Source organism: Petromyzon marinus, chromosome 1 (genome assembly GCF_048934315.1).
Source record: "Petromyzon marinus isolate PM22_M1 ecotype Great Lakes invasive population chromosome 1, UKy_Petmar_22M1.pri1.0, whole genome shotgun sequence".
NCBI classification, from domain to species: Eukaryota; Metazoa; Chordata; class Hyperoartia; order Petromyzontiformes; family Petromyzontidae; genus Petromyzon; species Petromyzon marinus.
Window position 1 is genome coordinate 20,314,301 of NC_133667.1, and position 27,984 is coordinate 20,342,284.

At 40.5% G+C, this 27,984-nt stretch overlaps 1 protein-coding gene across 1 annotated transcript in view; it reads left to right on the top strand.

The window, feature by feature from the left end:
- IGDCC3 (immunoglobulin superfamily DCC subclass member 3) overlaps positions 1-27,620 on the top strand; it is a 68,246-nt gene extending 40,626 nt beyond the window's left edge. The window contains exons 7-14 of the mRNA XM_032970158.2: positions 3,375-3,540; positions 13,994-14,241; positions 16,637-16,801; positions 17,236-17,424; positions 17,919-18,023; positions 19,460-19,601; positions 21,528-21,759; positions 23,396-27,620. Of these exons, the coding sequence (XP_032826049.1) occupies positions 3,375-3,540; positions 13,994-14,241; positions 16,637-16,801; positions 17,236-17,424; positions 17,919-18,023; positions 19,460-19,601; positions 21,528-21,759; positions 23,396-23,866 (1,718 nt within the window). The 3' untranslated portion in view covers positions 23,867-27,620. The remainder of the gene's footprint in view (positions 1-3,374; positions 3,541-13,993; positions 14,242-16,636; positions 16,802-17,235; positions 17,425-17,918; positions 18,024-19,459; positions 19,602-21,527; positions 21,760-23,395) is intronic.
- The last annotated feature ends 364 nt before the right edge of the window (positions 27,621-27,984 follow it).

The following is a 27,984-nucleotide window of genomic DNA, read 5'->3' on the forward strand; positions in this document are numbered from 1 at the left end:
TTGTTTTAACTTCGTTTGTCGTTTTAAGTAAAATTTTACATTGCCAAGTCTGTCGTTGGTGTATTTATGCTTGTGAGGCAGTCTGTTCGGTTAAGATCGTACATACTACAAGTCCAATTTTGTCCCTGTAATTAAAGAAAGGTCGGATGGTGTGAAGTTAATGTTTTCCTTTAAAAATAATAGCATTGTACAATTGTGGTATAATGGTGCAATGTAAGCTAACACAGTGAGGTTTTGTGCAGGAAATGAAATGCGATGGATATTAAGAGTTCTCAATGTTTATATCTCCTTGGTAATGGTGGCATCGAACGCAGTCCAACCCGACCGTCAGTTTAGTTACCGTGATTCCTTGATTTTCATCACTCGGAGAAATAAAGACGATAATTTTTTTCTTCTAATTTTCATGAATGCATTCAGTAATCCCAATTCTGTTAGCATGCGCGCTTACCAATTTAGCGTGTTGCCAAACGGCTTTTTCATCGAAATATAATAAGACGAGGGAGCTAGACCACAAAAAAAATGGAGAGATTGCAGCAAAATAAGGGTGAGGAAAAGGGCAGCGTAACAGAGGGAAAGAGAGAACAGGCGGGGCAGAAAGAGGCAACGAAAACAATACGCAGGAAGAGGCCACATTAACAGGAGACAACCCAAAGAGTAAACAGAGATGCACCCACTAATGCAGGGAGATGGAAGGAAGGCTCACGCTGTTTTACGCGCCTCCGCGCATCACGTGATGTGCCCATGCCTCTTCGTGGTGACATGACGCTAATGGCAGCGGCTCCCTGCAGCGCGTCTTGTTTTTCTCCACACGCAATTGCACGTGAAAGATTCATTAAAACAATATAAATAAGTGCGCACGTGGCCGTCTGTCCGACTTGTCGTTTATACTTAAGAAACTAAAACTATATATATAAAAAAATATATATTTTACGATTTTTTTGTTATTAACAAGTCATTGTTGTTAATAATAAAGGGCATTGTGTTATTGTGTCCATACTCTTTGGTTCTTTCGGTAAAGTCACGTAGTTAGAAATTAATTAAAATACAATTTAATTTATTTCTTTGGTTCTTTCGGTAAAGTCACGTAGTTAGAAATAAATTAAATTGTATTTTAATTAAATTGTATTTTAATTAAATTGTATTTTAATTTATTTCTAACTACGTGCCTTTACCGAAAGAACCAAAGAGTATGGATGCCTGCAGTCACGAAAGCTTCAAATCAAGATTGTTATTGTGTCATTATTATCATTGTAGTACTTGGAGCTGGTGAAAGCTTTTTACCACTTTTCTTTGGCTTTAGCATCGCATTTCACAAAAGGCAAATACTTGGTTCACTCATGATGAGGGTCACATCTTTTTAAGTGTTTATCTGGAGACTTGAAGCACTTTAGAACTGGACACTGACCCTGCGCTTTGAGTAAAACCAATAAACCTCCAGGCTGCAGGGATTCATCTTTCGGTAAAGTCACATAGACTTTACCGAAAGAACCAAGAATATGAATCCCTGCAATCACGAAAGCTTTAAATCGAAATTTAACCACCTCTACGGGGAGGGATTCCACACAACCTTAAGCTCCTTCAACAAACTCCGGGAGTGAGAATTTTATTATTTTATTTTTATTATTTTATTTCCATTCTACGTGACTTTACCTGAAAGAACCAAGAAGATGAAACCTCCAGGCCTTATGGTTTGGGAGGCCTAATTCACATCACTTAGTCGGTCATGATTGTCTCTACACATCACATTTTACTGCTGTCAAAACGTAACGCTCGCATTTTTGTAAATTAATAACACACATTCCAATTATGCTCCCAGTGTGTCATGTCTCAAGATGACCAGCCTGAGACCACGGAGTTGCTGCTACACTTGATTTAATCGTTGGTGGCTGCGTAGATTAGAAGCGGGGTCGTCAGTAGTGTCAGCCCAGTACTCTGGCCACAGACACATTATGCCTCCTGCTTCCTATCTCTACACACCACTATTGAAATATAAGGTTTCCATTGAAAACATTTGTTTTTGCCGTACAAGCTTGAAGGATTTTTGTTTTACAATTGCACCAAGGCCCACAAAACCTTGTAATGCACCTGCATTGGATAAATACTGTGTGTGTGTGTTCACTTGCGTCCTGTCACATGAAGGGATGGGACTATTCAAAGAAACTGCAAAGTAACGCCAGGGTGTCTACTCTAAACCACATGTGAACATTAATCACCAGTCTCACTATTAAAGGAAACTGACTTTTATCTCCCACTCCACCCTGCCAATGGCACAGCTGTAGTGTGCACATGGGAAGACGTGCTCCTTAAGTTAAAGTGACTTGATGGCAATGGATGGGTTTAATGCATCATTCGTTGTGTTTGTGAAAGGGTCAGGTTAAAATAATTGCAGTGTGCTGCACTGAAATAAAGCAATTGCATTTTTTTTACAGAATCCTTACATTTTTCAACACCGTGATATTGTGCGTTTATAAATGATTGATAAACACTGGCTCGTACAATCACTCCATTTCTGTGAGGCTACTAAAATCGTGATGAATGCTACCTGGGTTTAAGTTGATCCCTTTCTGAGAACACTTTACCACGTTCATAAATTTGTAGTCATGAACATACATTTTAATGTTGAAATCAGGATGGTAACAGGCCATATCTGTTATGCTTTGTGTGTTATTGCTTGCTTAGTGTGAACTGGGGTGGTTAATGTAGCAGTGAAAGCGTATTTGCCACAAGCCCTGATTTACGATTCTAAAGCTATAACTCAGATACACATCCTGGTGTAATGCACATTAATCATCACAAACGTCCAACCCTTTACCAGTGGTGTTTGTATAAGAGTAACAAACAGAAACTTCCAAGAATTGTTTGAGTCTTTCGTTTGGCAAACTTGAGTGTTTGGCATGAGTAAGTGTTCACGCCCCTTGAATGTTGTTCCATCAAATCCCCCTTGAAAGCACACTCATTCTAACCTCACCTTAGTTTCCTGATGACTATGATAATTAGTTTTTTACCCTTTTATCTGGCAACAAAACTGACACCTTTTTTACAAGTAGTCATGGTTGCATTGACCACAATACCTGCGGTCGGAATGCAAACAAAAAACATAACTCTGATAATGTATGCACTGTCCTTGAAATTGATTGGTCCACACCCGAGACAGCTTTCCTTAGAGCCTAGTCTCACATGGGTATTGGACCAGATGACGCCAAAAGGTGTCAGTTTTGTTGCCAGATAAAAGGGTAAAAAAAACTAATCATATTTTGCTACTGGCAAAGGAGGTTCCAATGGTTCCTGATGACTGTTAACATCTCTTTGGAGCACTAACCAAACGGGTCGCTTTTTAACGGTTCACGTCCTTGTTCCGCCTCGGCAACCCACAGCGCCACCGGAGTTCATGCAGCCGCCCCAGTCGGTGACGCGATCTCTGGGCGCGTCGGCTGTGCTCACTTGCTCCGCGCAAGGCACCCCGAGTCCGCGCATCATCTGGCTGCACAACGGGCTGCCCCTTCACCAGAGCGAGCGCGTCAGGTTGCAGAACGGCAACAGGTAATGCAAGCGTTCGTCGAGCACTCTCAGCGCTGAGCCGTGCCAAGCGTGCAGACGGCGAACCTCCACTTATCCAATTTGATGTGGGGAGTGCTACTGGACGAAACTATGTATGTATTTTTTGTACCAAGTAAGGCCCACTGAGCAATAGAACTATTGCTCAAAAGCGACCTCGCCGCAGATGATCGCTCAACCAAGTGGCTTATCACTTGGAAATGTATGGCAGCCAAATGCTCTAAATGCATGCCGATTCTAAATGTGGAGGAAAAAACCGGACGACCTGGAGAAACATCCACGTGACCACGGGGAGATCATGCAAACTCCAAATATACAGGCGTCAGGGTCGGGATCGAACCCACAACCAGGCGAGGTAGTTAACATCTTGCCACCGTGGTGCCCTTCTACAAGTGGATCCCATTATCCGTGTTTATCAATGAAAATGATTCCTTTTAATTCACGTGGTAGGACATGGATAATAGGACGAATGTTCCACTGGTTCAAAGTCACTCCTGTTTATCTGCACAAAGGTTTCCAAAAAGGATGATCACTCCCACGGTATGACATCAACGCAGAATCAGATAATATAATTAATCTGCTGCCACTTCTGAGTGCATCCTCTTATCTGTGGAGAAGCTCACAATAGGATTTTGTATGGATTAATTTGTGGGCACGGATAATCAGAGTATGTGATAACAGGTATAGGTGAGAAGAGTTTCACTTGAGTTATAACAAAGAAATAAAAAGTTCCAGTGCGTGAAAAGAACAATACATTTACATTGTTAATGTAATTGCATTCATATTATTCTATTTAAATGTTTAGAGTTAAAAAAATTATGTTTTATTGGTTGTGTAAATACATTATGACAGATCCATGAAGTGGAAGAATAAAATGTATTTTACTCCAGAATCGTCCTGAACATTTTCCTACATATTTGTTGAAAGGTCAAAATATAATGTGGTGATTACATCATCTGAGAAAGTAATTCTTATCAGTATTTTACTACAAAAACATATCTCTTTCTGTCAATAAAATGAGGTTTGATGTTAGAGCTCAAACTAACCTGTCCAGCCATCTATCTGCACTCTTTTTTATGGAGTAACGTGTTCCATAAGAGGTATTTTTCGGTGAATTATGCTTCAGATATACATCGTTCTTGGTCGTGTTAATGGTTCCCTTAGGCTTTGCAATGATTATTTGTTTCATCTGGTGTTTGTATTACTACAGAGAATGGATTCCGTTGTGTTACTATTGACCCATGTTTTTTATCCAGCTATTGAATTTAGTTAAAACGTGTTCACGATGGATTTTTTTTCGGATCGTGTTTATACTAGAAACAGCTTGATCTGCCTTTGCAATGCTCATCAAGAACTTAATCTGATTATTTTGAAGAGGTAGTTCAAGATGAATGAGCACTGGATGCGCAAGCCCTAATTAAATGGATGGAAACACATTGGCTGCTACAAATCCGCATGTCACCACGGTTTATATATTAAGTCACAACCCACGTGGTCTTGTGATATATCCCCATATTGGGCAAAGCTTGTGTGAATAACATAATCAATGTTAATGAATTCAGTCAGCCAAAATTAAGGCGAAGAAAAAGGGAACAAAAGTAAAAAAAAAGTGTGAAAAGAAATCCAGAGAGGTGCATGCCTGGAATTTCACCGACAGACAGGAAAAAATAACACGTTGATAAAAAAAAAACATATGACAGGATCGTGAGGGATGGCAATGGTTTCGGAATATGTTCACCCAGCAGTAGATCGATGATGGCTGATCATGAACGATCATTAGTATAAATAGCCGAACCTTGATTTTAGGACAGTCCACTTTTTTCATTGTTTTATTCCAAGTTAAGTTCTGTTCATTTAGCAAACATTTCTTGAGAGGTACTGCTCGGTTTCATTTTAATGTCACATCGAAAAACGAACTCAAAACGCATCCAAAAGGTGTTCTTTAAACAGCTTTAGTAGCTGCGTATGACCAAAAAAAAATCATAGTAATCAAACGCTATTTTTCACCGTTTGCATTTTCCCTTCACTGTTACGGTTGTGCTTATGCCGAGTTTTTTGCGGGTCACTGAGGGGCTTGCCCGTGACCTAACGTGTTGAGAATCGCTCGAGTGGGCATGAAAAGGTCTGGAGGGTTTGGAACAGTGCAGTGTCATAGCCGTGGGTGGGAGGAAGGGTTAGAGGCAAAACTCTCCTTTCCCCCCCCTCTTCCTGCCTCTTGAATTCCAACAGAGATATTTTTGTTTTCATTAGGAAACCCAAGCAACACTTGAAATGAGCATGTAACCTAGCAACTGTTGCTAGATAATTAATGTACTTTCATTTCTCTTGTAATGAGAGGAAGATATCTGATAATCGTTTCGGGATAAGCACCTTTGTCATCCGGCATGCTGACCCAAAGGCTATTACTTTTGTTAAAGCATTTTAAGTGTAATATAACCATTTAATAATCGACGAAACGAAAAGTCTTATGCATTAAATTTAAACATACCTCATTAGAGACAAACGATCGTGCTTTACGTGTGCCAGTTTTCATTTATTTTATAGTGGTCCACTTGAGCTGGTTAGAACCAAGTGAGATCGATGTTGTCTTTGGAATGGTATGTTGGCTACGTCACCATATGGATTATTAAGTATTACATCATAATAATTAACAATTGTATCGTTTACCTTTTTTATGTACGAATGCGAATAATACATAATCATGCCCCATACTTAATTGTAAAGGCCTCACTGGGCTCCAAGACTCTTTCATTAGAGGATTGTCCTGCATTGGAACATGTATAACTGGTGTATAGGAGGACAACGGAGTACCCAGAGACAACTCACATGTACGAAGGGGTAACGCACAAAGCTCTGCACAGTTATATTTATGAATCTATTTGCTGTACTACCATCTCCTAGTCACCTCACAGGCCATGCTTACAATATCCAGTATCCCCAGGCAGTCCTCCATTCAACTACTCACCAGGCTGATTCCTGTTTCATTAAAGAAATCTCACACTATTAGGTACGTTTGAGAGTAATTTGACCAAAGACTATTGGACAACTAAAAGGAACATCACCATTATGCAGCGTGATCCATTCAGCCCCATTGCACTTCACTGGGGTAGTGCTGGCTGCATAATCACACTCTGTGCCACAATTCTTGTTCCTGGGTACTCGGTGTTATTTTGGAATTGCTTATACCTAAAAAGTACAGAAAATGGCTATTATTCCCCACAAACTTTGCTTTTGTGACCAGGACTTTATGTGAACGAAAGACACAAATGCACACCACGTTTTCGCATTGAAAATAGGTACATTTCTAAATATCACCGTCCCGGTCACAAAAGCAAAGTTTGTGTGGGAAATTTTCTGTACTGTTGAGGCATAAGCAACGAGGAAAGACCACTTACTACCCAGGAAGAAAACTATGTTTTTGTTACACGGTGTAATCAGTGCTGTCGTGTACAGTACTTGGCCTGACGTTTTTTTTTCTCGTCTCTCATCTCAACACACAATGCATTTTTAAGCCATGTGACACGAAACTTAAAACCCTAAGCTCAAAACCAGCTTGCTCCCACCCATCACGCGAGGTGACTCACACACGAGCAGTCCGCGCGCGCGCGCACAGCATGTGCGCACATATATCACCATAGGCACACAAAGCACAGGCGCATATACACAGTGGCCGCATTAGCATAACAATGACACGATTTCAATCTAATGCATTGTGGCTGAATGTAGCGGGCAAGCGTTACATTGCGGGAAAAGTCTAAATGGAAAAGAAGGAGCGAGAGACGAAAAGCGGAGAACGTAGACCTAGTTTTATGCTGTGGTCGAGTGATGGTACACATTGGGATTGACTAAAAGCCAGCGGACTTTATTGTTTTTGGTCAAGCTTTTTTTTGTGATTTGAATAAAGCTTCAAGCAAATCGATGTTTGTTTTAAACACTCTTAAGCGTCAACACATTGCTCCGTAGTAATCCAAACAATGGCACGTAGATTTTCATAGCCAACAACCTCCAGTGATATAAAAAGGGGTCTCTGTGTTTACTGCGCGGGTTGGTTGTTCCACAATAGACGTGCAACAATAGCAGGTTGACAGCCTCCACTCTTCCCACAATCCTTTCATTGTTTACTGCCAGCTGTGGTAGCCTATATTTGTGCCGTAAAGCAATTAAAGATAAGGCTGTGAATTTACTTGTGATATGCATAATTCGAATTTAATTATATAGTCTGAAGCATAGCAGATACAAACGTTTGCTTACCAAGGGGTTGTTTATGAGGCAGTAAAGCAAAGTAACAATCAATGGTCTATTGGAGTGAATAGCTCAATTGATGCTATTAGGATTGCGGGGATATTGGCATAGTGTGTTACAGGTATTCAGTGTTTTTCCATCCTTGAACGTCAGCAATTGTTGGTGTCTTATCTACATCTACGTGTATATTTGTGTGAGTGTTGTCTGTTTATATCATGTATCCAACCAGACAGTACTTTGGTTTGAGTAATTCAATTTAAAATCCTTGTCGGGGTCAAGTCAGCCTATCATCCTTCTGAGATCGATAAAATATTTACCACTTGGTAAAAAGTCAACAGTGGTCATTCTTTGCAGAGAGTGGATTCTGTCATGATAGTGTGGAATGTCCATCACTGGCTTAGCGCTGCTGGTAGAGATGAGTATCACTCCACTTTTACTTTATTATATTTTATTCCTTATTTATAAACTTCTGCCAATGTATCCACTGCAATGATTTGCTGACACCATATGAGTCTCTATGAATATGATTCACTGCAATGTTTATATTTCCTCTTTTATATATGTATTGCTTTATTTTTGGTCTAGTTGAAAATCTTCTGGCTAAAACATTTCACTGTATTTTAGTAACTTGTAAATCAGGTAGCAGTGGCACGGTGGTTTTAAAACCACGCGATTGCCCCCTTCACAAACCCGCACTAACCAGCATGCTGAAGAATGGTCAAATAACCTCCATGATCAACAAACTGTGGGAAGGCCTTCATCCAGCAGTGGATTTATAAATGGCTGTAATTTTATTGGATTTTATTTGAGTGTAAAATGTATCCTGTTAGAAAATGTAGCAATTGTGAGATTTGTTTTGCTTGTTCTATCCTTTGCATCTCTCCACTTTGGATCAGCCTTACACATGCCGAGTGAATGTTGAGATGTTGGGAACATTGTTGGCAGGTGAATGGTGCTGGGAATAAAAAAAATGTCTTGGGGATTTAATTTATGTGCTAGTAGAATGACAGTTTTGTCAATATTTCCCACAATATGGCCAAATAACCACAATTTTCTTCTGATTCAGCCATTTTTATTTTGAAAGTCAGTCGAAATATGTTTTTTGCTAGCACGTGAATTGGGATTTCATGTTAAAAAAATGTATTTCAGTATTTTTTTTTACCACAGTCATATTTATATATAATTATTGGATATGCAAAGAGTACATACGTATATACTATGTGAGCAAAGTTAGGGGTTATTACTCTGTGATCTGGATACGTGATGAAAATATATAGATGCATTGAACAGGTTCTAGATTATAAGTATTAAAGCGAATTACGTCGCATTATTATTGATTTCAAGTGGTGGCCACTTATCTGTGCAGCAAACATAAATGATTATTGTCACATTGATTTCACTGCATTTTGACTCTTAAGCCCTTTCCCGTTATGAAGGTGGGTGCCGTTCACCACTGAATCTCGGAACGCGTAAGCGGTTAGCATTAATTTTATTTAGAGAGGCATAGCGCCGTTATTTTTAAATAAATTGTACTCACCGCAGAGAACTGTAGCGACATGACCGCACTCTGACTGCACTCTATGATAGCTGGTGCCAAACTGTTCCACACGTCCTCCCCCATGGCCTTGGGAAAGCCTGAAGACGATACAGTTATTTTATTTTACGTTTTCTTCTTGACTTTCGGAAGAAAAACTTATGATGTTCACGTATGTCATCGGAATTTGAAGGGCTTAATTGTTGCACCTTGGCTGGGCAGCAGCGGAGCAGTGCAGCAGGAATGGAATCAGCACTAGATGAGGGGCAGGATTAGCCATTTATTGTTTTCTAATTAAATTTTGTGTTTCATTCAAGCCAAATTGAATGACAAAAATATAAATGTATTTTATTGTTGGCACTATTACATGGTACTGGCAAAGGAGGTCCCATGAAATGGTAAAGCAATTAATTGGATTTGTTTTATTATATTTTTTTGAGATGCAGATGCATTAATATGCTTTTGTTAATCCAAATTGTATCGTGTTTGGTTTTGAAACAAAAACGTATACTTCTGGAGGCATCCATAATGCATTAATTTTTGGGTTAGATCGTGTAAATGTATAAATGTGTCGTTAAACCCGCTATACCCGACACAGCCAACTAGTAAGGGTTGTCACGTAAACATAACGTGCCAATTCGTCACGAGTACAGCACACCAGTGTGTTGGAGAGCCAGGCCACAACATTTACAATCTGAGTACGACGCTTCACCAATAATTACAACTGGCTTCATCAGGTAACAGCCAGATTTGTCGGCGGGTTTAATGACACATTTATATATTTACGCGATCTAACCCAAAAAAAACCTGTATTATGGATGATATTGGTCGCAAAAGTCAACGTGTGAAACTACTACAGGCACAAAAAATAATTAATTTGAAAAAGTTAAGTAAATTCTATTTAAATGAAAACAGTATTTTGTATTTAAACTTCGCATATATTTTAATCGGTTGTTTTGTAAATCAAATTTGAGCTAATTATCCCACATTCATAGCTCATAGTTCATTTTTTTCTTCAACAAATTAACTATCAGAAATTTGTATTTGGTAGCCAATTATTAAATATTCTACCATGAAAACGTTTATAAAATCAGACACTTTAAATATCACTGTTATATATATAGCATTATAAAAGTACATCACTCCTCTAAAATCCCATTATTCCTCGAATATCTCGTAATAAATACATTGCTGTGCTTACACACGTTGATGTATATCTATTTTTGCTTTAATTACTGATATAGTTGAGATAAATAAATGTGAGTAATGTTACAACATAATTTTGAAATAATAAAACCATTATCCTGTTAAATAATGATATACTGTGTATATGCATAGATATACCTATTCCATTTTTAGCTATCAGATATACCATTTTAGGTTTCATATGACCAGAGTAAAAATCTTCCAGTAAAAATATAAACATTTGATTTCCTCTTGACTGCTGCAGAATATGTTTAGAGTTTGGCTGACAGCGCAACTATATATTAACCGTGTTAAACTGCTTCGCCAAAATATATAATCCTGGACAAGAGGTGAATATTCCTCATTTTGTTCAGCTCTGCTCTGTAATCCATAAAGTGACCAAAAACCTAAAATATTTATGCCTCCCTGAAGTAGGCATCCATGACCATCTGTTTATTACCTTCACATTTATACAGCCTCATTGATCTAAAAGCCATTTGCCACTCCTTTTCCAAAGTCTTAAACTAATCCATCAAACGCTACATGTACATTATGCAGCCAGTGAACACGATCCACAACCTTTTGTTTCAGTCCACGTTAATTCATGACATTTTTCACTGATTGTTTCAAGTGTCCACAGTGTGTGTCAGTGCAAGGGTTAAGTGGATTGGCCAATGCTTCATAAGGAGTAAGCTGTGCAAGCAGAACTTGCTGACATCACTGCAATATGTTATAAGAGGAATCTCATTTATTTCCATAGTTAAAACATTTAATTGAGGACCTTACTAATGAATGTATGCAATGGTAAGTACCCCTACACAGCAAATGCGTAGATGCTGGTAATGAATAAACAGCTAAGTACAATAACTACCAGGCATATACAATGTATGTGTTCCGTACTGCAAGATGATTGGATGTGTGTCCTTTGCTTCTCTGAGGCAAATAACAATTAACATTTATTTGAGAGAGCTTAGGGATTTAGGTGCTTCTTAAGAAACCTGCTGTGGTTAATCTTTGCCTGTCTTCTACGCAACCCTCTTAACTTTGATTCCAGTTGTGGATTCAGGAAATGTTCCGATTTGCACATACTGTGCTTTTCACAAACCTTGGCATTAGGTTAGTGTTAAGGCCAACCCAATGTTAAGTTACCTGAAATATATTTTAAACATCCGCATTTTAGCAATTTACCAGAAATGCCAGTGAAGCACGTGTACATCATGTGTGTTGTAGCCGACCACAGACAACACTCAGGAAGCAAGGGCTTCCTGTTATCTGCTCTGTTAATTGTAAGAGTAGTCGAGCCAGTGAATTCACCGTTTCACCCACAATATAACAGACAGGAGGTCATATACATATAAAAGGGATTTTGTCACAGGTTGAAAATCAGTGATTTTCCTGATTTGCAATGGGGCACCCCCACTTCATTCCAGATTGGAAGAGTTCCACAATTGGTTTCGGTTATATGAACTCAGATTTCTGGTTGAGCGGCGCTGTCAGTTCGGGTGCTCAGCTCAAACTTGGAACGATGTGAGTTCAAATCTTGGTGTCACATCAGCCTCTCGATCCGCTGGGGCTCAATTCAGTAAGTATCACTTTGTAAGAGGTCAGCAGTGGATGAGCGTGGAAACACTTTGTGACACTGGAGTAATTGAGTGCAGCGATTGACATCCCAGCCCACAGGCTGCGTACCCCAGTGACCCCTATGACTTCACAACTGTTTTTTGGATGAGCCCAGGTGCCCAGAGTCTGAGCATCCTTGGCAATGAGTGCTGACCTGATCTTGGCCTGGCATGCTTACATGTGGGTGACCCAGGCCTGCTTTAAAATCATGGAAACACAAATCCCCTGGGGATTGCACCAACCAGAAAGGTCCAACTCACTTCAAGCTGGTTGTGGAAACAATACTATAGTGCCTGGCGATACAATAATTATATGGCCAGATTTTCCATCTTGGCAAATGTTCATTTTCATCATATTTTTTGCAATGCTTTTCAGCCATTTTGTCAAAACGTGAATCTGGCCCATAGCTTTTCCAAAATAATAATTATAAAGGTTCCAATATATATGTATGTAGAATTAATGGAAATTACTTGGATTATCCATTGATCTGGATGAGACAACCAGTTGCCCATTAATGTGCTTATGAACATTGTAAAGGCAACGTATTTATATTAAAGTTATCTAGTGCACCATGAAGCAGCTATGATTTTTAGGATAATGACATCAGCATACAAACACGTATCACTATATTTCCATAGAAGAAAAGGGTGTGTGGTGTGTTTTGTAGTACGATATTTTTCATTAATGTAAAACAGTCAGAGGTGTGTTTTTTTCTGAACATGTTATTAAATACCAAGTGTTTCCATAGCCGACTAATAATTAACACGTTGCTTGCATTACATGTATCACATTGAATTTCAGTGGGTAACGTGTGATTTCCTGCCTCTGCAATTTTAGAAAAGGATTCACTCATCTCTGCTAGAATATATCTAGAGCTTTTGAAATATTCATAAAAGAGTATCACCCTAAACACACGTGATTTTACTTGATCCCTTCGCAGTTCTTTGCTTATTTTCAGATTCACGCAATTGTGCAACTTTTATGAAAGATTTGTTCGATAATAATCAGTATGGCTAAAGAAGGCTTTCCTTTCCCCAAAGAGATTTCATTAGCAGAATGGATTGGGTATTTGGGGCAGCCTCACACCCTGCTGTAATTATGGTGCCTAAAGACTGATGAGAGCTTGAAGGGGCCGTGAGCGAGGGGCCGATGATAGATGATGCTTTGAGAGCTACATCGTGCAAAACGGACAAAAGGTCACAGTGCCTGGCTTAGCCCTGCCTTTAGCTTGCTGAGAAAGCAATTGGCATGAACTCACCATTGTGAGATAGCACGGTTGCGTCGTATTCAAACGTAAAAAATGCGCCGTAGATTGTTCACGAATTGTTGTGCAAGAAGCATGTGAAATGGTACAATTATCATTGTCTCATTGGAGAGAGTGTGATCAGTTTCTTCCTTTGAAGGGAACATTTCTGACAGAGGTTAATGTGCAGTATTTTTCTTAACGCCACAAGTCCCCAGCTGCATGTGCTGAGGTCTAGTAATGTGGTCGATCTCCCACAGCATAAATATTTTTTTTTTCAAATCGCAGTAATAATTGTTTACACTTTGAATTCTGTTTTATGAACTGGTCAATGCCGTGCAATACGAATGACAGCAGATTGTTAATTCCGAATAAGTAACTGGATTAACTACGTTTATTGTAATTTTAATAAATTGCACAATTGTTCACTGACATATGGCATAAATACATGAACATTATTTTTTTAAACCGTGGCCATTAACAATCTGCTACGTGTGCACCACAATGCGGCTAAATGGTTACGCCGGTGCAATTATAAAAAAAAAAACCCCGCTCGTGAAATGTGGCTTTGTTTTTTTTTTTTACACCGTTAAATTCCTGCCGTGGCTTCGCAGCACCCTCACGATCCAGCGCGTGTGCAGCGAGGACGAGGGCATCTACCAGTGCACGGCCGAGAACAGCGCCGGCTACACGCAGGCCAGCGCGCGCCTTGCCGTGCTGGGCTCCGACGGGCTGCCCGGCCCGCCGTGGGACCTGCGCGTGCGCGCCACCTCCGCCACCGCGGTGGAGCTGGCCTGGCGTGAGCCCCTGCAAAACCCCCACGGCGTCATCGGCTACGTGCTGCACATCCGCCGAGCTCAGGGTGCGTCAACGACGGTGCCCACGTCCCCTTGCCCGCTTGCGGTGGATTCCGCCGGGCTCTGCGATATTGGCGGTTTGAAGCTTTTCATATAAAACGTATCTGGCCAATGTGGAATTGTAGGATGAATGTCCCTCGATAAAGAGAAGCTGGTCCTCCCGAAATGATGTGAACACTGTGTGCATAGCATATCCTCGACCCAGTTAGTATTTCATTTTTTTCACTTACGAGCTGCAAGTTTTAGAGCAAATCACTGCAAAGTCAGAGTGATTAAACTTTAGTTTGGCCTTTATGTATTACAGTGCCACTATGCACAGTCGAAAGTTTAATTGCCCAAGCTGTTTGGTAATTTTTGTAGAAGGTTACCAATGTTTTTCAGGCCATTTACAAAGTTCACTGTTAAGTAATAATTAAAGACCCTGTTATGTAAGCAGAAGTAGGCCATTGTGTGCAATATCATGGCCTGAACATTGTCCAAGTCAAAACACCAAGATGGTCAAGCATGATATGGGCAGTAATCCTCTGCATTAGCCACCCCTGGTCAGTGGTGGAAGTTCCACATTTTCATGGCAGAGACCAGTCTTCCTATTGATAACAACTGCTGACTTTTCACAGAATGTTACTCATTTAGTGAACCCAAAAAGGATGATATGCTAAGTTGACCCAAGGCCAAAATTGAAATATGCAACCTTACAGTTGTAAATAAAGTATTATATTCACAGGGCCCGTGAGCTGGTTACGTGTTTTTTTTTTATTTTGTTGTGAAAAAATAATCCTACCCTTACAAAGCAAGATGCACCCAGGTCTTCTTTGCAAAGGAGAGATAATCTATTTAAATGGGAATTGGGAAATGAGGTTATTTCCGTTAGCCGAGGATTCCCAAGGGTGGCGAATAAGAACGCAGGTGACAGATAGCAAAAAAAGAAAATGCAATCACGGCCGCGGAAACAGTTGCAATTGATCTGTCTATAGCGTATCTTCCCTCCCTATTGTGTACAATATTGCGTACAATATGGAAGCATAGGTTCTTGTTGAAGTTTCCAAGGCCGTAGACAATAAATAGAGAGCAATCCCCGTGTTAAAACCAAATAAAATATAAATAAAATAAAACTGCGGCTTGCTCGCCCTGTCCTTCCCGAACAAGATAGATGAGTTGGAGAAGTGGTTGTTCCGCTCCATGACATCACAGAGGGGCGCAGCTTGCCATGAACTCTTAATCTTGCTTAACGCGCAGCGGGCGCGTTAAACACAGCTAACAAAAGTCTATGGCCCCCATGGCCTGGGCATGCTAGGTCCCCTTTCATCACTCATCTCCCTTGCGTTTGTTCTCGGTGGTCAATTGTGTGAAATAAATAATCTTACATCTGAACAAGACTGCGTACCTGGGCAATGAGAGAGCATCACAACACTATGTGCTGGCGACAACATCATTGCTAGCGACATAGGCGGGTTCAGACAGAATGTGATGTGTACGGCACATACAGATAATGTTACACTAGTCAAGAGAAACTCCTCTCGTACCTAAATTATGTAACCCATATATGAGAAGTTCTACTTACTCAATTTGGGCATGGCATTACTTTAACATTTTTCAGGTGTTGATGCTGGAACTTGTTCTAGATCCACCTATTAAAAAGGAGCAACATGCATAGATGACATTTTGCTTCGGAAAAAAAAACTGTGATGTTACATGCATATGCACTTTTCATCATGCTCATACGCCTTAAGGTCCTAATTGAAATTCACATTAGCGAAGTGGTGGGTATAGTACACTCTGAAACCAGTATTTAAGTTCGATTTCTGGCCAGAGATAATGTGAGTGGTGAATGATATCTGAACTGACAAGTGCAGTGAAGTATGGTCAAGCAACCCCTGCCATGGCTTGACATGGCATGGGGAGCCCTTCATCCAGCAGTGGAATTACAATGAGCCTTTAAATTGCTATTATTGATCAATACTTGATTTTAGTAATGTTTAATACATTGTACTTTGTGAAATTAAGTAAGTACAGTACATTTGGTATTCAATTCACACCATTCTTATATCAAAGGCTATCACGGTGACACGATAAATTAATCATGCTCCGTTGATGTTGACTTTAAATTCTTGATGAGTAATCAGACACTCAATTGCAGTTAAATATTTTTAAACAAATGTTTACGTATTCTTTGGTTCTTTCGGTAAAGTCACGTAGAATCAATTTATTATTTTATTCTCATTCTACGTGACTTTACCGAAAGAACCAAAGAAGATGAATCCTTGCAGTAACGAAAGCTTTAAATCGAAATGTTTACGTACATTAGATATGAGATGAGCGTTTTTTTACGATTTCTTTGGCTTTCAATTTGTTGCTTTTACTCACAAATCTACGTAAAAAAAAATTCTCGACTTGTCACAGACTCGGAGGATCAGGAGTATCAGGAGGCAGTGAGCCAGACGACCGTACAGCACACGGTGTTGGAGCTCGAGCCATCCACCCACTACACCTTCTACGTCAAGGCCTACTCGTCGGGTGGAGCGAGCCAGCCCTCCGACTACGTCACCGCTGAAACGCTCGGCGAAGGTAATCCCCGGCTGATGGCCAACTATGCAACGGAGTCAACCATTGTAATGTTGCTAAGCTTTACCCTCAACGTGGTCAAGCGCCATTGGTTTCCGAAGATTCCCTTACATTGGTCGTGCGCTCCAGTCCAGAATCCAGTGTTAAATAATGTAGTGGTGGTAATAATGATGGCCTCGACATATTTTAAACATAAAGAGTGAGACATGAAACATGGTTTACGTAGGTTACGTAGAATTTACAGTTTTAATTTTTCCTGTTGCTTTATTACCATATTTATTTTACGTTCACTTTTTATGGCATTGTCCATCTTGTGAGAGAGATATAGCAGTGACCGTAATATTAAAATTCCGCGGTGCCATGGCTGCTGGTGCCTCTCACCTGCCTTCCATCTCTTGTGCTCGACCCCCCCCCCCGCCCCCGCTGCCATCGCACAGTGCCTGCGGTTCCGGCCCTTTTCACGCGCATCCTCAACAGCTCCGCCGTGCAGCTGAGTTGGGAGCCGTCGGTAAAGCTGGGCCGCATCCGTGGCTTCAAGCTCTATCACGGCAAGATCTACTCGACGCGCCTGCAAGGGCCCCTGGAGCTCCCGGCAAATGTCACCAGCTACGAACTCGCGCACCTCGGTACGTTACCAGTGGTGCTTTGCACAATGTGGGACGCAGTGGTTCGCCGAGTTTTGAACAGAAGGATTTAAGCTTCGGATTACACCAACGTTGTTTGTACTGCCATGCGCATTGCATTTCATTGCTGATATTCATGCCCCTGTACCATCCACACTCGAGCACTCATTGCCCTCCTCTGTCATTCCTCACAATCACAATTCAGAATCCTTTTAGACTCATTCCAATTGCTTACTACTTTATTATATGCATGGCTGACAGTGAATTAAAATAGGTAAAGAGCTTTTGACCGCAACTCTGAAAAAATATACCTTTTTAAAATAATTTCTTTGAAATCTCATGTGATGATGTATTTTTTGTTCATGCTTTTACTACCAATAATGTCAGCCAAGCTAATACACTGTACTTAAAATTGCATTAAAACAAGTGTTAGCGATACGGTACGTTAATTCGAGGTGGAATGAAGGGTCTTAGTGTTTGCTTTGCTCGCCCTGCAGAGTCCTACGCTTCGTACGAGGTTCGCCTGCTGGCCTTCAACGAATTTGGAGACGGAAACTTCACAGCCCGACTCGTGTCACTCAAAGACAGCCCGCAGGCTGCAGGTAAATCACCAACGATCATTCTCGTGTCAATGCTTCTTCTAATCAGAATAAATTCGACTGGCTCCAAAAACACAAATAGCTTATATACTAAGCATGTGCGGTTGATCGCATGTGTTTTTTTGCAGAAGCGTGGGTAATCCAAATTCATATGTATGTCAGTACAACCGTATTATTGCGATGTTCATGTGCTCTGGTGTCAATTCCACAATCTTGGTTGCAGCATCAGAACATGAAAATTGATAAATAATTATTTTTCTTGTTTTCATCTGCTATTGCTATAGAAGCTGTTTTAGTTTTTCATTAGTGCCGGATTGTTAAATGTATTTGAATGATGATTTTGTATTCGCATATCCTTCCAGGTTCTACTCCATTTCGTTCATCAGTGTTCATATATTTGATCCAAGTGTCATAATAGGTCATATGAACTGATTGAAACATTTATTTTTCATGCACATTCATGAGTTGCAATTGCTCTAAATATTCTGCTGTGTTTTCTAGTGCATTCCATCCACTGGGAATGTTTTATTCTGTGCAGCAAACTTGTTGTACGTGACTTTTGCTTTGATCATATGCATCTTGGGTTCAAATTCGCAGACTGTTTTTTTAGATCTTCAGTACTTTCCAGGAGTTAATGTTATTGTTTGTAATAATAACGATGGTCTCAACATATATAAGATCAAACGTTCTACTTGTATGATTATGCTTGTACGTTTTGCCTGGCTCCTCTACATTTGTGTATTGATGATGACATCAGGATCAGAAACACGGACACTGACAAAAACATGAAACAAAATCTTAAAAGTGAGCAAAGAAGCATGGACAGGTGCATGCTTGGCATTAAACTAAAGAGACAGAAAGAGAAGCACATGGATCAGGAATTAAATGTAAATCAAAAGACATCAAATTGACTGCAAAGGAAAGTGGGTTTGGTGGATTTGAACAAGACTCATCACGAGAAACTGGTGACAATGGTAGCTAAAGGGTGAACTCACTGGAGAGGAGGACCATTGCACAGATGGAGTGATGATTAAATCAGCTCACGTAAAACAGTAAGATGGATTGTGGTGTCACAGTGCCATAAAGGATGTTGATAACGTGGGGAAGCCTTCATCAGGCAAAGGATATAAATGGCTGCTGACGATGATATCAGTCCAGGAGTGATGGTCAATTTCAAGCTGTCCATAATCATAACTACGTCAGTCACCCAGGCAGATTCGTAATGACCACAGGGAGAAGTGGCATTGAGAATTGGACATGCATCTGCCCGTTGACATATCTGGCAGCACTTCACAGGTGTAATAAGTTATATTCAACATTTAAAAGGACCATATGTCTTGTAGAGGTTTAGTGATCCAGGAATGATTGTATAATTGGGATGGGTGGTGCCAAGAAGCGGGCTTTGCATTATGGGTTATGTTTTGTTTTCCTTCAACCAGTGTTGGAGCCAACCGGCACGGATTGTGAGGGAGATACGTGGCAAGATGGGGCATCTACCACAGGCATCGTCATCGGAATCCACATTGGCCTGGCTTGCATCGTCATCTGTGTCCTCTTCCTGCTTCTGGGATACCGACGCAGGTCATCACCTGTGCACCAAATACATGCACACACACACAGATATAGGTGGTTGGATGATTTGTGGATAGTGTGATTGCTGCTAAGCCAGTTTACTTCACGTCTTGTGGGCACTTCACTATACCTGTCCAGAAATTATGTGAAATCACAACCGCGGGTTCTTTTTTTATATAGTGTACACTTTACAAATAATCTGGCATCAGTTACAAGATTAAACAATTGTTTGCAGCTGGTGTCACAGCCAAAACTTGAAAAACGAACATTTTCCCATTACTACAGAGTAAACATTATAATTTGTATCTACAACGTAACATTTGTCCTTAAAAACAAAATTCTCACATGGTCGGGTAAATAGCTTTAATTGAATGGTTTTAGACTAGACTTTTAATATTGTCTGGCTATATGCTCTGGGAAAATTACACGTTTCCCTCGCTTTATGCGGTAGATGTGTTCCAAATCAAAGGGGCACACAAAGCCAAACCACACTAGACAGTTGCCCCCCGAGTAGCGCATACAGTGCACGCAACAATGTTGCCCAATGTCTTACCGCATAGCTGCATATGAGTGGATTGAAACTGCATATAGCAAATTTTGGGTAGAAGTAGATTAGCAGCTTACGTACCAAATCGCACTAATCGAATCTGCATGAAGTGAGGGAAACCTGTATTTTACAGCACATTACATTTTGCTGTAACATTTTCTAAAACTTCACATCACGATGGATACAATAGCACTTTTAAAATAACATAGTAACATAATCGTTTCTCTGTGCAATCTATTATGCACGGTGTCCAAAGCATCCACAATTTCTCCCTTTATCCATGGATCCTTAAGTATTTACAGAAAAAAACTCAGATGAAAATGTAATGTAGATAATTTAGATGACAAAAAAATATTGCTTCAGTTTCACGACTGTGGATGGCACCACCATATTCTGGTGTTGTTCTCTAATGCATTCGAAATGAAGCAAGCCACACTGCTCATGTCTTTCAAGTGAAAATGCAATCGCTCAGCTCCACGGGGCAATTAGTTGCAGGACCCTTATGCGTTGTGTTTCATGCACCCAGCACATCGAGAGTTCAATGTAGGTCATTGCTCTTCTCGTGACCAGGCATCATAGTGAGTGGATGCACACAGATAGGTCCCTCACCTCGTCACCTTCCAACTGGTCAGCAATGGCGATGAAGCAAATGTATTTTTATTTCAAAAATAATCCATTGCTGGCGTGGCATCACACCAATGACAATACAAACACACAAACCCCAAACTACGACTGGGCTTCCCTTTAATTGCTTTGCTGGTGATTGAGAGGAGGTGAATGAGGCTGGGTGCTCACATCGTACCGTGAACACCAATTGATATGAACAGAATTAAAAAAAAAATGCGCGTGTGTATTGCGGCACAAGCAAAGTGCAGAGTGGCGTGACTCATCTTGCGTCGTTGCCTGTGAATCACTGTCAAGGGCAGCTACTGTTACCCATGAGCTGACTTGTCCACGACCTAGTCCACCGACATCATGAACACTTTCTTTTTTCTATAGGATCCTCACTCCATTCAGTAGAGGATACGCATTCCATAGTTTCGCCTAAAAAGTGTCTTATTAAACGTAAGAAATATTTAAGCAACCGTTACTTTGAGAAGCTGAACTGCTTAATTTTCAAAAGTGCCCCAACGGATTTTGCTTTTGTCATATGCTAAGCTCTACTTCTCAGTTATTATCCTCGCCTTGTCCAACATTTTATTCATTTATTCACGTATTTATTTTGTTGACTTACGGCGCTTTGACTTCCTCGTATAAATACGCTTCATATGTGTAATGTATTGATATTTTATTATTTTAACGCTAAGCACTGTTTGCCATTCACCCGTCAATTCGCGATTCTGCCGAGTTGGCTCACACCGTTTCTTTCCACACTGCGCGCGTTGAAGGTTTTTCGGGTGGCCCGGCGCGAGCGAGGGGCGCGCGGGTCGCCAGCACAGCAACGGGGCGGCCCCGGGCGGCGGCGGCGGCGGCGGTGGCGGTGGCAGGATGAGGGCCAGGCAGCCGACCCCCGCCGTGGGCACCGAGAGGAAAGGGCCCCAGCAGCACCAGTCCACGCTGCTGCTCGCCGAGCCCCGCGAACTCGAGTGCTTGGTGTCGGAGCCTGACATTTCTGACCTTGTGAGTGTTTAGATTGTAACTGTAGAGGGATGCCCATATGTGTGTGTGTGCGTGTGTCTGTTGAACTTTCTTTGCAACGTACGTAATCAACTGCCCAAATCGGAGGTGCGATGAAACAACGATAAAGTTAGTATATGTTTTAAAAATGGCAGCGGTGTTACGTTTTTTTTCACCCCTAATTATGTGCTGTGAAGCGGGGGGTTGTTAATCTGTTTAACATTCTTCAACTTGTTATTCCTTCTTTATTTTTTATTTTTTTTCGCACAGTTTAATAGAAGTTTGTCATACGCTCATTTTCACAGGAATGATGTTGGCACAAGCGCAGTGACCACTTTAAAAGGGGTAAACATCTGATCCTCTTGTGCTTCGCTTTCATAAAAGTGGAATACTCTTTCATTGAATTAGTGCCGTAGCGTTATCCTGATGCTAACTCATATTAAGTAGCAATACTGCATTTACTTAATGTTTTCTGAGATACATGTCGTACAAAAAGTGACAATGGTATGTAAAAATTGTCCATTCCCTCTCACCAACTCTACCACTGAAATGATCATCGCCGCAGTCATCATCATCATCACTACTATCGCTGCTACCTTCATCGCAACAACCGTCACTGTAATCATCACCACTTCTCTTCACTGTCATTCCTCCACTATTCCACCATCATGATATGCCCACCTGGCCATCCCTTTGCTGCCATTGTTTTGGCGTGGCCCTTAGCAATCCCGCCCCATCCTTTCCCTGGGTAGCACCCCCCAGAGTACAACCCACTTTGAAACGCACTGGCAGGAGAGGTCAGGTACGCCGATGGGAGGATTATGTGAACAGAGTGGAGGCGTAAGGGTGGTCAAGCGATGAAGTGAACAACGCTGAATGAGGGGTCAAGCAGACTGAGTCATGGGTTCGGAGGATTCAGTGAATGGTTGTTCACTTGTGTGCATGCATACCACTGAGGGGGTGGAGTACTGTAATAAGTTACATGTGGACATGAGATGAATTAGAGGTGCACCTGGCAGAGAAGGTTATTTCCAGCCTGGAGAGGCTATTGTCTAAAAGTGGATAAAGAACAGTCGGAGCTTAGCTGTGTTCACTCCAGCGCTGTCCTCTTGACAGTCTGGTCCCTTCACCTGATGAAGGCCGCTTGTGTTGTGGCCGAAACGTCGTGATTTTTTTTTTACCTACGTGACTTTACAGAATAGAACCAAAGAGAACAGTTGACTGTGGTTTGTTTCAATATTTTCTTCTGATGTTTCATACCAAAGAATAATATTTGCACATTGAAGCAGTGCCAATAACAATTTACATAAAAATACAGGTATGTAAATGTATAGCATTATCCCTTCACTCTGTAAATATGTAGACTTTGTTATAATATTTGGCCATTTAAATTGACAAAAAAATATTTGTTTTATGTTAACAGATAATTGTATGATTGCAAATGTGTGAATGATAGAAGACAGTATTTAAATCCTGAGACGTAAAAATCGAAAGTCTGAAATAACAGCATACATGACTATAACACAAGTGAAAATTTAGCTACAGTGAGACTTTATAATAGCGAATCGGGATTAATACATGGGTGAAAAGGGGGCGTAACCTTTAATGTTATTCATATATGTGGTATTCTTTCTTGCAGGTTAATGGAACATTGAGCAATGTTGATAACGGCGTATTGATGGATGGTGTCTGTGTGGACTTCGACTCTTCTTCGGTTCCACGTGGCAACCCGTTGGATCAGCAGCAAAAGGCTCAGAACGTCCCTCAAGAGTCGCACTCCATTGTGCACAGGAGCCAAGAGTCCTCCGAAGAGCTCAACCCTGACTTAACCTCGCAGTGCGATACACAGCCGACCGCCATCACGAGAGTGGATTCAGCAGCTTCTGTGGAGATTGTCTCGTATGTGAGCGACCTTCAAGAAGTTTCAAATGAATCAAAGGAGGAGAGCAACTCTGACATTTCAACGGATGAGGCCCAAGAGACAAGTCTCCTATCGAGTGGTGTGGTCACCAATTCATCCGCCGATTCCTCCCCAAAACCATTTTGCAAGCTGTTGGAGAATGGCTGTGGGAAAGCAGCTGTGACGGAGATTTCTGTCGCACTCCGATAGGCCGGCTAACAACCAAGGAGCCTTTCCAAATGTTTCAAAAGTACTTTTTAATATAACCACAAATACCGTCTGAATGTCGAATTGCTATTACCGATTTCCAGTCCACTGTTTTGGTATAGCACTGATGAAGGAATTTTCTGGAATAAGCAACTACCTCAAGGTTATTTTTTGTTAATTTTTTACACTATTTGATAATACAATTGCTCAGATGGAGAAGCTCCTTGCTCAGATTTTGTCACAGGCCAGTGTTGTCACTCAGGTCAAAAGTTGAAACTCAATGCCCAACGTATCTACCTCAGGGCTAGCAGGAAACCCACGTGGCGTACGTGGGACTTTGTGAGGTCTCTTTCTTCCGTCAGGTACCAGAGTCAGCCTCTTGGTCTGGTGGAGAAGCCAGTACCAACATACATCGTCCGCTTCACAGCCTGGAACTGCAAGGGGCTATCGGTGCTTTTTATAGCTGGGACTTATTACTACTGACACCTCTGTGTGGAACTTGCGGGGTTAAAGAAAAAAACAGAAACACGTTATTGTTTTACAGACACGTGCATATTGTTATGTCATGTGTCTTAATGTGTTTTTTTTTATATCATCCATCTGTTACAAAACTGTGTTGCTGTGGCAAGTCGATAGGTTGGGCTGTGGCCTCTACCTCAGTGCAGTATGAATACCAACTCCACGAACAACGCTGGGCTCTTCAGACTCGCACATTCCTTCCTCACAGGTGGCTGTTACGAGCTGTGTCTTCCAGACCCAACACTTTACCACACTCCGGCAGGCAAGCAAGCGTCACCATAGGATTCAGACATTTTTTTTTCCGTGTGCTCCGTTCAGTGCAGATGCCTTGAGCGTCCAGTTGGGCTTCTTAAAAAAAGTGAATGTAGCCAAAGCCAGAATAATTTATTTCTTTGGCATGATGCGCATCTTTTAGTTGCTTGCTGAAAACCTAAGGGCATTTTGGAATTTTGTTATTGAGGCTGAGACTTCATATTGTTATATATTGAAATTTAATTTGTGTCATACTCAAAATCATTGAGAGATAATGTCAAATACTGTCGTTGGGCGGCAATTGGAGATACAACGGTTCAAGCCTTAAAGCATTAGGAAGTCTAAAATGTATGAACATTCAATATCAAACAATGATGAAATCCAGCCTTCGCTGTTTTATTAATTATCTTTCATGTTTTGTGTTTTTTATTAACAAAGTTGAAATGTGCATAGAATATGTGTATGACAAAGTGTTATGTTTTTGTTCTCCATTACAAATCACTTGCAGTTCTCTCAAGGCAGTAATTTTACATATTACAAGTAATTTAATGCCAGTATGTAGAAATGTCAGGTTTCATGTTGTAATGTTGAAGAAATATATATGTTAACATTTCCTTGTTTTGTTTATCCCTTTTGAAATACACTTCGTTGAAGTGTAGACTATAAAGGCATGCTTCTTGACCAAATCATTTGTTTTAGTGGTGTGAAGAGATGTAACTGAACCATGTGTACATTGATGTAGTCCAAAGTAAAAGGTGTTTGTTTTAGAAGGATTAATTATCCATGCATGACAAATTGAGCATATGATATGTGGACAGTTATTTTTATTCACGAAGCACTTAGATTACAGATATTAAAATACGATAACTCTAAATTGCTGTAGTTGATTACTTGTAAGTTTGGCTTTAAATAACCTTTGTTGGTATATCTTTATTTTAAATCAAAACCAAAATGTTTAAGTTTTTTTCGGGGGGGGGGGGGTATTGTCAAACTACTGTAAAATATAAATATTTAAAAGTGTTATTGAACATTAAGGTATCATGTATTCCTTTCTTGTTTGCCAAGTTATATTTTTTTGTGGAAATGGTTTTCTGTATACCATGTTTTCACAGTCTATGAAGCTTTATCAGCATTACTAGCTTGCTCTGTTTTAGTAGTGTTTAGTCATTACATGGCAACACAAGTTAAATCCTGTAAGCGTAAAAAATTAAAATAAAAAAATCTTGTGTTTTTGCATGTTGTTTTGTAGATTGTTAACGGCTTATTAGGAGAACTAAAACTGCTCAGCTTATCATTATATTGCCTTCTAAGGACCTCTCAGACTTCAAACTGATGAAGAAAAAACCAAAATATGTGTTCGTATAATGCTGGAAGGCTGCACACTAATCTCAAGAAATGTTGGTGCTCTTGAAAACAAAAAAAAACCGTCAGTATTTTACTGGAACATTGTGAAATGACAGTGTTCTCACCTCGCAAACAAATATCGTGTTGTCTCACATACGGCGAAGGAAAAAAAGCGTGATCAAATATTGCGGATGTGATTAAAAAAAAATGTTGGACAGTTAATAATACAGCTTTTAAAAAAAAAAATACTACCACAGTTCAAAACTCGCTCATGAATGCAAAACTCGCACATCGGTAGTACCACGGCTTAGTTTCTCGTGGCCGTGTTGTGAAGCTCTGACGATGCGCTGCCGGAACGTGCCGCGCGGCTGTTCGGCGCGATGTCTGACATTTAGCTCTGCAAGCTGGGAAATTCATGCCGAACAGCACGAAAAAAAACCCCATAGACACATCGGAGGAGCTCTCAAACACGAGAACTTGATGCATAACGCCAACGAATATCGATCAATCCGAGGCTTCTGCGGAAACCACATTGTGACTGGCGTATTAGCTCGCTTGGTTGACAGATTGTGACCAAAGTAATTGAGTGAAATCCCATCAAATTCGATGTTCCATGATTTGGCAGTGCTCTGAGATTTGTCGATGTGGTTGGCATAGTGCATGCAATGGTTGAACTTGGTTGTGTCTACTGTAGCCGTGCAGCTGAAACACGTGGCTCTCTTGTGATCGAGTGACCTTTGAGGAGCACAGACATCTCAGGGAGGGAACAAACTTTTGTTTTATACGTGTTTCCGGATGAATGTAAAATATTCACAGGGTATTTTTTTACGCTGTCCGGTTTTTCTTATCTGGGCATTATTTAGCATTGGGGAAATGCAAATGATCACACATCCTCACAATATAACTTTGCAGCCATTCATCTTTGCGTTCACTATGTAATGTAAGGCATTTGCAGGAAACCATTGTTTGCTAGCAAACTTAGGTTAGCCATGAACTGTATCTCGATGGTTACATTTTTTTTCTTCCAGTGGACTGTGTGACCACTTGTATGCTTGTGTTGACCGATTGATATTCTTGTAACGAGAACACTTAGGGTGAAAACTATGTGCGTACATGACATTGATTTGTATGTGTATTGTATTTTACCCTGATTGATATGTGCTTTAAAAACAGTACAAGTAGAAGCATTTAGGCGAAGTAGCTAAGTATTGAGTAGGTTGCGGTAGTGAGTAGGAAAAATGGACTCGGCTATGGTTTAAACAAATGTTATTGATCTACCTATTGTAATGCTTTGGAAAGAAAGTAAGCAAATTTCCAGCATGTGTTAGTGAATAGCTTTGCTCGTGCGCTGAACCATTGTTTGAAACCGCGTAAACCAATGTGTTTTGAATGTTTGACTCACCTCTAAGCCTCAGCCATTTTCATAGAAAAAAAACATCACCGCCTCATGGCACTTCAGTTAGAGCACTTTTGTACATGGAATTGAAGCATTCACTTAAACACAAAACACCATTTCACCAGAGTTGTTTTGCTTTATACCGTTTGTATTCTGTTCTCATTGACAAAAGTAGCAGCCTTAAGCTGGGGTTGTCTATTAATCTCGAAAGTGATGTAAAAAATAAATTGTCATCATATAAGCTTACAGTTGTCCGTCTGTGAAAGTTTTTTTTTATTGTTTTGGCTGTGGAATGTTGTACATTACGGTTATGGTAGTGCCTCTTTGTGTCTGCTGGGGTTTTGTGACCCCCATTAATCTACAAATGACATACACAAATGAAAAATAACAATAACCTCCGGTTATCACGTTTGGCTATGTACGGTACGAAATAAGTTCAACATGCATATATACAGTACATGCATTTCAATGTATGTGCCTTGAGCTTAAGAATTAAGTATGGCTGCAGTGTTCCACGCGGTTTTACCAGCACAGCTGCAATTATTTCACATACGGTGGGATACTACCTTTAGCTCTGAAAAGAACATTTGTAAAAGGCATCGCATAAATA